Source organism: Ammodytes marinus (genome assembly GCF_949987685.1).
Source record: "Ammodytes marinus genome assembly, chromosome: 9".
In the NCBI taxonomy this organism is placed as follows: Eukaryota; Metazoa; Chordata; class Actinopteri; order Uranoscopiformes; family Ammodytidae; genus Ammodytes; species Ammodytes marinus.
The window spans coordinates 10,962,625-10,975,920 of record NC_137213.1 but is presented as its reverse complement, the minus strand read 5'-3'; the positions used below and the strand labels follow the sequence as shown (position 1 = coordinate 10,975,920).

General features: G+C 39.8%; 1 protein-coding gene across 9 annotated transcripts in view; it reads left to right on the top strand.

Moving 5' to 3' along the window:
* Positions 1–2,547: 2,547 nt before the first annotated feature.
* Positions 2,548–13,296, top strand: part of LOC307255098 (myosin IXb) — a 30,096-nt gene continuing 19,347 nt past the window's right edge. For 6 of the 9 annotated variants that reach the window (XR_013845011.1, XM_080033709.1, XM_080033705.1 and 3 more), the window contains exons 1-9: positions 2,548–3,028; positions 3,738–4,506; positions 8,750–8,844; positions 9,067–9,129; positions 9,565–9,664; positions 11,277–11,377; positions 12,313–12,436; positions 12,745–12,834; positions 12,941–13,057. Coding sequence is in view for 8 of the 9 variants with exons in the window: in XM_080033709.1 (XP_079889835.1) it covers positions 3,027–3,028; positions 3,738–4,506; positions 8,750–8,844; positions 9,067–9,129; positions 9,565–9,664; positions 11,277–11,377; positions 12,313–12,436; positions 12,745–12,834; positions 12,941–13,057 (1,461 nt within the window). In the remaining variant the exon portion in view is untranslated. Of the gene's footprint in view, positions 3,055–3,672; positions 4,507–8,749; positions 8,845–9,066; positions 9,130–9,564; positions 9,665–11,276; positions 11,378–12,312; positions 12,437–12,744; positions 12,835–12,940; positions 13,058–13,296 lie in introns of all 9 variants that reach the window. The other 3 variants (XM_080033707.1, XM_080033708.1, XM_080033706.1) reach the window with 3 other exon arrangements.

Genomic DNA, 13,296 nt, shown 5'->3' with positions numbered 1-13,296 from the left:
TCCCAATTTGTCTCCCTGTGTGGGTGAATCTGGCTGCTCATTTGTGCTGAGTAACACTTTATGAGGCCTCGCTTCATTCCTCACAGTATAATAAGCTGTCAGTGTGTCTGCAAGCTCCACCGCTAAATTGGGATACACCGGCTCAACACCTCTGCAGTCATCATATACCTGCATGGACAGGCGCCGGATTAGCATAGGCAAAACTGATCATAAGACGTGTTATTGATTTTGGATGTCCTCGGTTGTCAGGGTGAAGTGTGAACAATTACTTTTCACCGTGCTCCATCTTCCTGTGGTCTCATTTATTTCAAGAATCTGCAGACACGTGCAAGAATTTACATAACTTGATCGAAAAAGAAAAATATAAAAAGTTGTAGGCTATATTGATTTTTCAACAATGTATTTACATATCTTTAAAGCATAAAACAAAGACTGGGGAGTTTAATTAAAATCCTTATGTGTGCTGAGAATTCCTGTGTCACACTTAAATTGATATGTTTACTTTATAATGTTTTCTCCCCTGAAGTGCAATCTAAAGATTATTATAATATGTCTGCACTCAATGTGACAAATCAGCTTCTTTGTGTTGTTTGGTGTTTTTCTTTATATAAAAAGACTTGCTGTTTTTATGTGTATTTTTTTTGTATGGTATTGGTAGGCTACATTTATAAGAAGAATGTGGTTACCAGCAAGAGGAAATTGTTTCAACTTGTGCAGGTGAGATAACAATATCCAAGCCTAATTAAAACAGCATTGCAACACTGCTGTAACGATGTCTCAACAAGCTAATACGCTTACCATAGATAGATAGATAGATAGATAGATAGATAGATAGATAGATAGATAGATAGATGGATAGATAGATAGATAGATATTACATTAAAGCTCCCATATTATACACTTTTCGGTTCTATTATACACCATATTATATGGTCTTAGTGGTCCCTAATACGTTTTTCTTTAATTGTTTGCTGAAAAAAACTTTCAGATAATTTATTGTACTATGCTGATGTTCAGCTAATCTCACAATGGCCTATTTTTTAAAAAAGAGCTGCAGCTCCCCTCGTAAATATACAATATTTGAGCTACCCCCGCCCCCTGTCCGGAAGCGAAGCCAGATACGCCTCGCCCTCTGTCTGTCAGGGCCGTGGACCAATAAGAAATAGGGGTGTGGGCTGCACAGTGGAAGCTTCTGGCTTTCCAGTTTTTCAGGTCACAAACGAGGAGAATTCTGACTGGAGTATATTGGGGGGGAGGGGTGGGGGTTTCAGAAAGGGGGAGAGTGAGAAAAGGAGAGATTGTTATTTTTTTAAATATTTTGGCAGTCTCTAGGCACACCGTGGACCCATGGATATGTTAGAACACATTTAAAAAGTGCATTTAGCATAATGTGTGACCTTTAAACAGGATTCACCGAAAACGTGTGTCTCTTCGTGACAGTGAAAATCTTCTCCTCTCTGAGTTCGACATAAATGCCTTCGGGACAATGATATGGATTACACAATGTAAACAAAAAGATCAGATATCGGGTCTTTTGTGCCATGTTCAATCAATAAAAGAAACACCAAAGCCTACACCCAGAGGACATTTATCTGAATTGCATACATTTTTGGCACATTCCTTAAATGTATTGATTTATGTGTTACACTGTTCTTGATGATTATGTTTAGTGTGTTCTTTGTATTGTTGGCAGAGACAAAGTCATATTTCCAGTCATCATAGAATAATAAAGTTTTATTCAAGTCTAGTTTAGTTTATTCTGTTCTGTTAATGTCTATATTTTCTCTTACGTTAAGCATGTAGTTAAAGTTTTGTGATCTTTGAGATTAGAGCTAGGTGTTATTGAGTACTTGGAATGATTTTTGTAATAACTTCAAAAGGTTATGAATGGATTAATCAGGTAAAATCAGTGGTAAAATCAAATTTAGGACCATTTTTTGATTTTAGGCTATTTTACTCCACTATTTCAGAAACAATTATTTTACATTTTATTCTATTACATTTATCTGACCTCTGTATTTAATAATATGTTTTATTGAAATACAAATGTTTGCATCTTTATCCATAATAAACACCCATGGTAGTACACCTCACTTTGAGAAATGAAAGCCCCTTGTCAAGAGATGTGCAATGGAATGGGGTTGGACATTCTTTGCCTTTTTGAGACATATTATTCAGTTTACTACTTTGGGCATTAGAAAAAGAAACCATTGATTAACTGGTAGACATCAGAAATGATTAAGGGGTCTGAACGACTATTGGGGGCATTGTAGCCTAACTTTGAGTGAATTAAAATATATGACTCCTTAGTAGCCTAGCCACTGAGGTAATTTACTTGGTTAGTTACTTATACACCAGTGCCTTTGATACAATCAATATACAGTATGCTACTCTAAATGTATGTTGTAGGTGCTGTGAGTTTCTTGTATTGCCTCGTTTTTTCGCTAGGTGGTGATCAAACAACGCCGCTCAGCCGTAATAACAAACGAGGTAAATTAATCTGCCCTTTCGTGTCACTTTCTACTCACTTCCACTGCTTGATAAATGTTGAAGTGTCAATTTCTATTACTCTGTTTAAAGTTCTTTTTTTCTCAGCACTTTTTTTTAAATCTCCTGTTGGCTAAAAGGTGACATTTTTCAGGTCAGTGGCTCCAAAAAACATCAATTAGGCTAACTTCGACCTCGGCGACGGTTTGTGTGTATGTGTCAGCGTTGTGTGCGCGTGTGTTTGTGTGGAGAAATCTAGGAAGTACAGACTAACCTCTCGGCGGGGAGACGTTAATGCCCAATTTCCCCAAGAAACTGCGATTTATACGACGAAAAGAAGTCTCCGAGTTACTTGGAAATTACTTGTCATCTTTTGAAACTGTGAACAAACAGTTGTGGCTCACCTTTTTCCCCATTTTTTTACTGAAAGCTCAGCTGAAGACTCCCCCTCTGTGTTTCGTTCGTTAACGTGAACCGGAGCTGCAGGGATTTTTCCTCTTTTCTTCGACTTTGGGAGTATTTCGGCTTTTAAAGATGAAATGTGAGTGTATTGTTTTTTCTCGAAAGGTGAGACATTTTTTATTTTTTTTTACATTTTGGTCCGGTTTGACGCGCATATAGTTTGTCATGTCACCTGGGCGGATATCTGGGATTTGTTTTCTACTAGGCCTATGTGGATTAGTGTAAATGACGATTAAGACCCACCGTTGATAATGGGCATTCTACGTTTTGATAGTATAGGTGGAAATGTCGAAGGAAATCAGTTTTGTTTCAAGAAATAAAACATTTTACTGTAAAGGCGAGGCAGGTTTATTTATATTGAACAATTCAGACACAAGGCAAAGTGCTTTACAGGGGCATAATATACATCAAGATTAGACATTGCATTTAAGAGATTATATAAAAACAAATAACAAATACAGGCAGACAAATTGCCAGAAACAATTGCCAGTAAGGAGCATGTAGCCTATTATATGTAAATTGGCTCTAGCTTGTGTGTGTGTGTGTGTGTGTGTGTGTGTGTGTGTGTGTGTGTGTGTGTGTGTGTGTGTGTGTGTGTGTGTGTGTGTGTGTGTGTGTGTGTGTGTGTGTGTGTGTGTGTGTGTGTGTGTGTGTGTGTGTGTGTGTGTGTGTGTGTGTGTGTGTGTGTGTGTGTGTGTGTGTGTGTGTGTGTGTGTTCCACAGTGGATGCTGGCAGAGAGTTGGGGCTGTGAGTTATGCTGAAGCTTGCCTGTCAATCATTACATCAGGATGAGCACTACAGATGGAGTGGGGACCCCTAAACGGGATGGGGAGGCCCGTGTTGTGCAGATCTACCCCAGGGTGTCCCAGCCAGACACAGCCACCTACTGCCCATTACAGGTCACTGCTGGGGACACAGCAAGGGCCGTCATCCACAATGCAGTGGGAACTCTGGGCTTGGATGCCAGTCAGACATACAATCTATTGGAGGTGAGAGAGAGCGGTGGAGGGGAGAGGTTGCTCCAGCCCGGGGACCACCTCTTGGAGCGAGTCCTTCTGTGGCCACCAGCATTGCAGAAGTGGCACCTTCAAAACCGCGGCTACTTCTTCATCCTGCAGCAGCTGCGCAAGCAAGTCCAAGCCAGCGGAGAGGACTACGACGACCTCTGTAACCTCCAAACTGTGACTGAGGAGAGCATCCTGGACGCTTTACGCCAGCGCTTTCACAAGCTGAAAATCTACACCTACGTAGGCAACATCCTCGTCGCCATCAACCCCAATAAGTACCTAGCCGTGTACTACAATCCCAAGTATGTCAAAATGTACGAGAACCAGCCACTGGGCAAGCTGAGCCCTCATATTTACGCCATGGCCACGGGGGCCCTCCGCGCTATGCTGACCAGGAGGGTTAACCAGTGCATTGTGATGTCTGGCGAGAGTGGATCAGGGAAGACCGAGAGCAGCAGTTATCTCATCTACTGCCTGACTGCCCTCAGCCAGAAGACCTACTCCAGCGGGCTGCAGCGGGTCATACTCGGGGCCGGCCCGGTGCTAGAGGTAGGTCACTGTGTTGTGAAGTGGACCACCTGCTCACAACACTGAAAAGCACCACATATGTTGTAGTATCCATTTATACAGTATGTCATTGTAAGTTTTTATCTCATATAAAAGGTAATGCTGTGCTAACTTTTTTTTGGGCAGTCCCCAGCTATAAACACAATTTAAAAAAACCCACAACTAAGGTTTTATTTTTCATCGTCGATTAATCTGGATTAATTTATTTTTTCTTCATCAGTTGTGTTTTCTGTAAAATATTATGGTAAAAGAGGATCTCCCAATATATGAGGTTAAATGCAGTGGGTCAAATAGTACCCGGATGTCCTATTACATTTAGTCGCAATTATCATTGTGTAAACTAGCATGCTTTCTGGTTGTTCTGACCCACAATCCACTGCGCATACATCACATCGACTGAGCCGCCAAGAGAGAACTCCCAAAAGCAACAAGTACAATAACCTATGTAATGACAGAAATCAATCTCCAAATTATATCCATACTGCATGCATACTACTTGGACAGCTACAGTATGTAGTATAGTAAAAAGAAAGAGTGTGCAAGTTGAAACACTATGAATGTGTGTCAGACATAGGCAGCAATTAGAGATGCTGGAACCACAGCATTAAAAAAAGAATGTATCATGCAAAATGTGTGAACATTTACTGCTCATTATTATCAATATTATATTGAATACATTTATTTTTTGTGGGGCATTTCCAGCACACAATGTCCCTCTCCACCACCCCATAAAAACTTAACCTGCTTTTTCCAGTGGAAAATGAAACAATCAACAGAACATTACAAACATTTACCAGTTTGAGAGGAAGAAGTAGGGAGAACGTTGCACATGCTGAATCTTGATCATCATCAGTTTGTTTTGTGGTCACATCACTTCAGTTTCACTCTCACACATTTGGTTACAATAACCGGGTAAATAAGTAACAGGACGACACGGTCGCCAACATTACCCTGTGACATCTGCTTTCTCTTTCAGCTGTTGGTTACATTACACAAAGTGTTACAATAACTGATATGAAACAAGGCCAAAGAGGCTCTTTAAGGGACACTTTGAACAAACCAACATTTGTGTTTCATTGGGGGGGAATTTTTTTATTTTTTTTATTCTAGGAGCCTGTTTTCAGTCCTCAAGTTTTGAAAACAAATCAGCTTTGACTAGTTTAGTTTCAGTTCATTTTATACAGTAATATACAAAAGAGCTTGTTCTGAGCTTCTTTAATTTGCACCATTTATAATCTGTTGCAGTTTAGTTATGTGGAAAATCCTGTTGGAATAGCAGGTGTGGCGATTATACTTTTCAGATCAGGATTTATGTGCAAAGTTCATTATATCCATCTATAGAGCAACAAGGCTTGGTCCACTTTGCTACTGACCACACACACTCACTCACTCACTCACTCACTCACTCACTCACTCACTCACTCACTCACTCACTCACTCACTCACTCACTCACTCACTCACTCACTCACTCAGGGTCTTAATATGGATTATTCCTCTCTCTGGATGAGTCTAACAAGTTTCCTTTTCAAATAAGCAACAACTTAAGTATTTTTTCTGTTATCTGATATTTCTGGTATTTTGCTGCTTTATGCTTTTGTCCTAATAGGCAGATATTTAGACAAAAGGCTTTTGTTTATATGTGATTTTATTAAGAAAACAATGAACAACAAGCTAACTGAAGACAGAGATGTCATGTCACAACAGTAAGCCTTGGGAGGCCAACCACGCTGAAGTGTTTACACCAACGCTTAATATCAGTAGGGGCCAGCCTAAAACCTATTGACAAGATTCTTGCTAAAGTAATAAGGATTGTTTGATGTGGTAATGTTTTTTAGGGTTTCTATGTATGGTTATGCAGTTTGGTAGAAAATGCCCATTGTCATTGTAGGATTTCCTGTTTTTGAATGAGTCACACAACGTGAGATACTTGTACCTTTTTATCAGAAATCATCAAACCGGGAATTTTTTTCTGTCCTCTTTAGCTTGTGTTTCAATGTTATCTCACTTTGTATCAGTGTGTTCGGGGAAGTGATTTCAATCTCCCTGGTGCAAGAAGACTGCCACTGACTCAAGTATTCAGTTTCAGTGTGGCCCTTTTTAAATGTTGTAAGCAATAAAAATACCAGAGAAGTTGTAATTTGTTTCATTGGAAAGTCAGATCTGCAATCGGTAGCCGTTAGGTGTCACCTTGCTCTCATTAAGTATGGCAGAGGCCTGACTGAGTGACTGGAGGTTTGTATTGATGATCAGGAAGCCTAGAGCCGAGTGTGGAGCGGGAATGTGCAGGGCGTTGTCTCAGAGGGAACACCAGACAGAGAAGTGAAACAAAAACCTGTCAGAACAGGCTCAGCAGGGTCTGCTGGCAAAGCTACACAACAAAGAAGAAATCACCTCATCTTACGCCGCTCTTACAAATGCACTCTTTCCACGTCCTACCTTTGTCCAGCTGTGAACAAATCAGGGATGAGCTCTGCATTTAAGGAGATTGGTCATAAAAGAGACACAACTGGTACAAATCACTTACAGGCCTCATTATCTGGCAAACTATTTTACTTAGGTTGAGTCACGTGTTTCAGGTTCATGTGCAACTCGCACAGTCAAGAGATATGACACCTATTGAAATACGAAGTGTATCACATGAACATATACCAGTCGTTCCCAACCTCAGAATTCCAAAATAAATCTGAGCGATCGGATAACAATGTTCATCAAGTTTAACTGTTCACATTGTTGTGTTTTTTTTAAAGCAAAGGCCCAAATGATTGATATTAAGTTTACATTTTTAAATGAGTGCATTTATGGATTGTATAGGTGATTGTCAATCAGTCTTTTTTTCTTTCTTTTTTTTGAGTTCAGGGCATTTTGCCGTTAATGGATAGAGTAATAAGCTGTAGAGGTAGACATGAAACATGGGGAGAGAGAGAGGGGAGTGAGATGCATCAAAGGTGGCTGCCTAAAATTCAAGCGGTGACGATGCTATTATGTGGTATGCGCTGTAACCCCTAAGCTACCATGGTGCTCCAGTAAATCAGTTTTCAAAATAACTAGTCACAGCTAAACATTTCATTGAACTTGTCCCAGTGGTATTTACCTGCTTAGGTTGGCTGTTTTTTTTCGAAGCCAAATTCCTCGTGATAAACTTGGAATTCTGTTGACTTAACGAGCTGACCAGGTCTACCTGAATGCATCATTCATGTCCTTCAGAGGATCCAGACCCTGAACTGACAAACACTTGTTTCTCTCCCTCTTCCACATACCAACTTCACTTTTTTTCCTCTACACATTCCTTTCATTCTTTCCATGTTGGATTCAACCTTTTTTATATATATACAGTACACTGTACGTTTGATTGATCTGTCAAAAGCAATCCCTCGCTGTGTTTGCAGTGGGAAGGAACATTCCAGCGTTTCAAAGCTTCACCTGCCTGTGTCTGATAGGTACAGTGTTCAGGTCTCGCTAACTACCTGCGCAGGCTTTGCTCTGGCCTGTTACGACAAGACATTAAGGCTCACACTGGAATGAGGGAGAGCCTAAGCATTTTAGGGTTTTACAAGGCCTCAGTTTGGATTTTTCCTTTTTTCCTTTGGGAAAAGTCAAATCATGGGAAATAGAAGATCTAGATTCCAATGTCGCCGATGAGTCATTTTAGCCAATGTTTTTTCCGGGTGCAGTCTTTTGTGTTATTCATAGTGATCCTTGGATACGGAACACGGAATAGCAATCCATTAAACTGTGAGATCAATGATAAAGTTTCCTTTAGGGCTCCAACTAACGATTATCGATTTTGGCAATTATCATTAACTATTCTAGCAGTTCTTGAAGGCAGTTGAGTTGCAGTGTTAATTTGAAGGCAAACTATTTCAATATATGTACATAAATAACAAGCAAGAAAGAAAGGGATTATTGCTCAAATGTGATTTATTTTATTGTATTTATCAGAATATCTGGGTTTAAGACAAAAAAAATTGACCGATTTAGGGGAAATTAAATGTACTGTTGGTTGCAGCCCTACTGCAGAGCTGGACCAACTTGATCTTCAGTGTTTCATAAGGTCGCTAATGGAAAACAGCCCCCTGCCATCCACAAAAGAACGTGATTAATTCAATAGCTGCTGTGTGACTGTTTACAGTATTAAGGTCTGAGTGTGTGTGTCTCTGAGAATCGTGCCCACAACTGTGTCTGTTTATTTTAGTCAAAACTTATGTTCCCTATCTTTATAAACAGGCCTTTGGCAACGCTAAGACCTCAGAGAATAACAACTCCAGTCGCTTCGGGAAGTTCATCCAGCTCTACTATCTGGAGTGCGGTGCCATCAGAGGGTAAAGCATTGTGTTTTATGTTTCACACCGACATTCTGTACATATTGTATGAATCTTCAAGATTTCTGCATTCAACAGTTAACATTGGTTTTATATATTTGTTTCATTAAACAGTTTTTTATTTTTTTTATCTTCCAATGTTTTTAACAGACAATATTGGCCAAATCCAGGCCAAAGCTTCAGAGGTTTTGTTGACATTCTTGTCTTGTGCGTCTCTTGCAGGGCAGTTATTGAGAAGTTCATGCTGGAAAAGTGTCGCCTGGTGTCCAGAGACGAGAGTGAGAGGTAGAATGAAGACGCATTGTAATTCCAAACAGAAAGGATCCTCATTTATATTTTTACTTTCAAAATCTGTCACCAACTTGTACCTGAATCCCTTTTTGTCAAAATCAGTGAATATCTCCTCACGAACCGGCTACCTGTTCGTACTGTGTGCACGCTGAAAAAACATCTAGTGTTAATACACAGCCTAGGCTATGTAAATGGCATGTTCGTAGCTACAGTGGGCCCCCTTTGTTTACATACCCATTTACAGAGCCTAGGCTGTGTTTTTCAGATTTTGACAACAAGCCTTTTCCAGAATCACTGACTCCACTTTTAATATAAGCAGAGTAACCAATCCACCTTTACAGTACCATGTGATATGAAATGTTGAGTTCAAATGAAACCTCTGTGAGCCCTGATTGACTGTGTGGGCGCTCTGTGACCTCTGACCAACAGGAACTACCACGTGTTCTACTATTTGCTGCTGGGCGCGTCCAAAGACGAGCGGGAGGACTTGCATCTGTTGAAGCCGCAAGATTATCTCTACCTCAAGCAGGTACAGTACCTTTGATCTGCATTCTTTATAGCAGCAGCAGCAGTGTAGAAGGGGAAGGACTAGCATGAGACAATGGAGGGAAAACCAGTGGGGGATGTTTATTAAAAGCAGACCCACAATATCTCAAACTGTGAATTGCGGTGTCTTGAAACTTCCCCCCATTTTGCGAATAAACAGACACTTGCATAACACTGTTAGACTTTCACTAGTTGTTTAGAGGACCTGCTTTTCCTCCAAGTCGTTTTATTATCACCAGGATATAAGGAGAGACATCTCTTTAAGTATGTCTGTCTGTCCTTTGAATATTTCACCATCCGTTTAAACGATCGCCTTAACACTTGCCGGGTATGTTGCTGAAGACCCGAAGTAATGCTGTGCTGAGCGTGAAGTTCATATACCGATACTTTAGCATATGAGGTATTTTTAGTTATGTATTTTGTGAATGCTGTATTGTGGGAAACTGCCTGTAAACACCCTACATAATACAAAGAATGGTCAGTTTAGCTAACTTCTTGTCAGTAACTGCAGTTAGCAGTCCCCTCCCTCGTCCCCACGTCACCACATTAATGCACTGCGATCTTCAGCAGCGAGATATCTAGCATCATCTCAGATCCATAAGTGTGATAAAACATGATGAAAACCATCAAAACAGACATTGGGAAGGATTTTTACCTGCTCCGCCATTGTAGGCGCATACACATTCACTCATCTGTCTCTCTTCACGTGCAGCGGCAGTGAGACGGGTGCCGGTTTGTAGCGTTCTCTCTTAGGTTATTAGTAGTGGGATCCCCGAAAAAGTTTATTTGACGATTACATGCAGAGCGAGTGACTGAGAGATCGGCTTTATGAAACGCGCACAATATATACGTGATCACTGTATGAAAAAAGAGTAATTTAATACTTATATTAACATAAATAAATTGCTTACTTCACCTTTAATGTCTTATTCTAGTTTACTTGTATAACTGTTGTTTGATTGAACTCTGCTCAGGACTAAAAATATACCAACACAACTCGAAAAAGTTGGTCCCTGTCTGGTGAATTGTATATGTGTTGACAATTTAACATAGAACAACTGCAAGCAATTAAACCATTCAACTTTCCCTGGTTTAGAAACTATTGTCTACTATCGTTTTTTTTTTGGTGTGTGTGTGTGTTTGTTATCACGTGTTATCAGTCGTCACATCTTTTGAAACTCAACCACAGGTGTGAACACAACCTGGAAAATGTATGGTAGTATCGTAACAAATGTTTACCAAAGTGCTCTTCAGAGACGACAATTACAATCAGATAAACCGTTAAAAAGGAACACAGAAAAATCAATGAATTAATCTTTTTGGATTACATAATAATAAAAAACAAAAAGGGTACATTTCACAGAGGCCAAATTAATTATGAAAAGAGTTTTACCAAACACAGTTTCGTGATGACTATGAAAAGAAAAGTTAGGCAAAAGAGATAATTCAGTCAATCTTGTTTCTACATTATTGATTATGTGTGTACAGTTTATATTGACAGTATTATCTATATATGTATCCATGCATACACATCTGTGGCAATGCTTAATAATCCCCTTTCTCTTCTCTACATGTGTTGCTTATTTTTTCTACAGGAAAACTTCCTTTTAGAAGATGAGGAGAAACTCCGGCAGGAGTACAAAAGGCTCCACCAAGCCATGGAGATGGTCGGCTTCCTGGCTTCCACCAAGAAACAGTATGTATGATTTATGACTGGAATGTTGCATTCGGTCTGTACTGTAAGAATGGAAGAAGATATGAAATACAGACATATTTGCTGTTCCTGGCCCAGCAGCATTTCATTCTGCCTCTCAGTCAGACAATAGTTCCAGTGACGTTGCACAGCGCTCATTTAGTTCATTTGTATTTTACCTGAACCCTGTCCAACAGTTCCTGCTTTCTGTACCGGTTTCAGTAACAGGTCAGAGCTTGTCGAGTCGAGCAAGGGAAAAAAATGCAGCATGCATGTCGACAAGCACCTGAAAGCCTAGGGATACAGTGTACACATAGAAGCAGCAGTTTGTGACCTGTTCAGGTGGGTTCCCACCAAACCAAAGTCACTGCTACGGGTTCAGTAAATAATCTACAGACATGTAGTTGACAACCTCAAAGGTGTAAAGTCAGAAACTATGGCCAAAGTAAACGGCTTCCTACATTCCTTAGTAAACATATATAAGTAAGTTAGCAAGTAAGTTGCATTCAAAAATATGAATTGTCTGTTGTGACGTACTTTTCCTTACATTTACGGTACGTCAAACTGACTCTTGTCCCACATGTACAGATTGTTTTTGTAGCTGATGAGACATTTCAGTACCGAAAAATAGATCATGTTGATATCAGCTAACCACTACTGTTAGCTTCTGCCTGAAGGCAACACTAATATGTTTACAGCACCACAGCAAAGTGTAGCCTTCCAGACAATGTTGCTAGTCGGCTACAAGTGCAAAATGCACAATATAATAGCTTTTAGGTTTACTGACATGCTGACAAACTGGTAGCAAGGTTGAAATAAACAGAAAAAGAGAACTATTCAGCGTCACATGGTATTGTACAATTGAGGCTGTCAGGTGGTATCTTAATTCAACCTAAAAACCTCATCTCATCTGTTTGTGTGTGTGTTTGTGTGTGCAGCATATTTTCCATCCTCTCTGCCATCCTGCACCTGGGCAATGTGACCTACACCCTGTCAGATGACACTGAGGTCCTTGAGGTCGGACCTGCTCAAGTTTTGTCCACACTGTCTGACCTCCTCAAAGTATGTTCCTAAAGTGAAACTGTTGATAATGTATGCTAATTTATGATACACTTCTAGACAGCTAAATCATCATCTGGATCCAGCATTTATAGCTGATTTCTAGTGTTGTGCTATTTCAACAAACCCTGTATGTACTTGGACTGCAATAACAGTAACTTCAAAATATGTCATCCTGCTACGCTTAAAATATACTCCTCTGTGTATTGATTAAGAACAAACATGTTTAAACCAGTTGTTTGTCAAGTCGTTAGTGGTGATGCTGTAGAACTGATTTAACTGTTTGTTTATTTTGATTTGTTTATTTCAAGGTGAAAAATGAGCTTCTGGTGCAAGCATTGACCAAGAGGAGAGTAATGACTGCCAACGGCACTGTACTTTCACAGTACACACTACAAGAGGTATAGAGTTGAAAAGTGTGGTATTGTTGCTTTGTACATGACATTTTAAGTTGTTAACATGATTTGTTTTCATTCGAGTTGAAGTTGTAATTTGCTTTGCGTTTAGGCCTCCACAGTGCGGGACTCCATGGCAAAGTCGTTATACGGTGCTCTGTTTGACTGGATCATCCTTCACATCAACCATGCCATGCTCAATAGGCGAGACATGGAGGAGTCGGTTACTGTAAGCCACATCATGCAATTTAGTGCTGCAGGAATTGCAATATTGACTTCAGGAGGCCTAGATTTGTAGTAAAATGGCAAGATATAATGTATTTAATTGTCCCTCACTAAACGACAAAACAGCATGATTTGACTTCAAAGTTAATTTGCCTACTTGATTTTTTTTTTATTGTATCAAAATATTACAAATAATTATCAATTGCATAAGTAAGTGCATTTTTGAAGCATTAAAAATAGAAT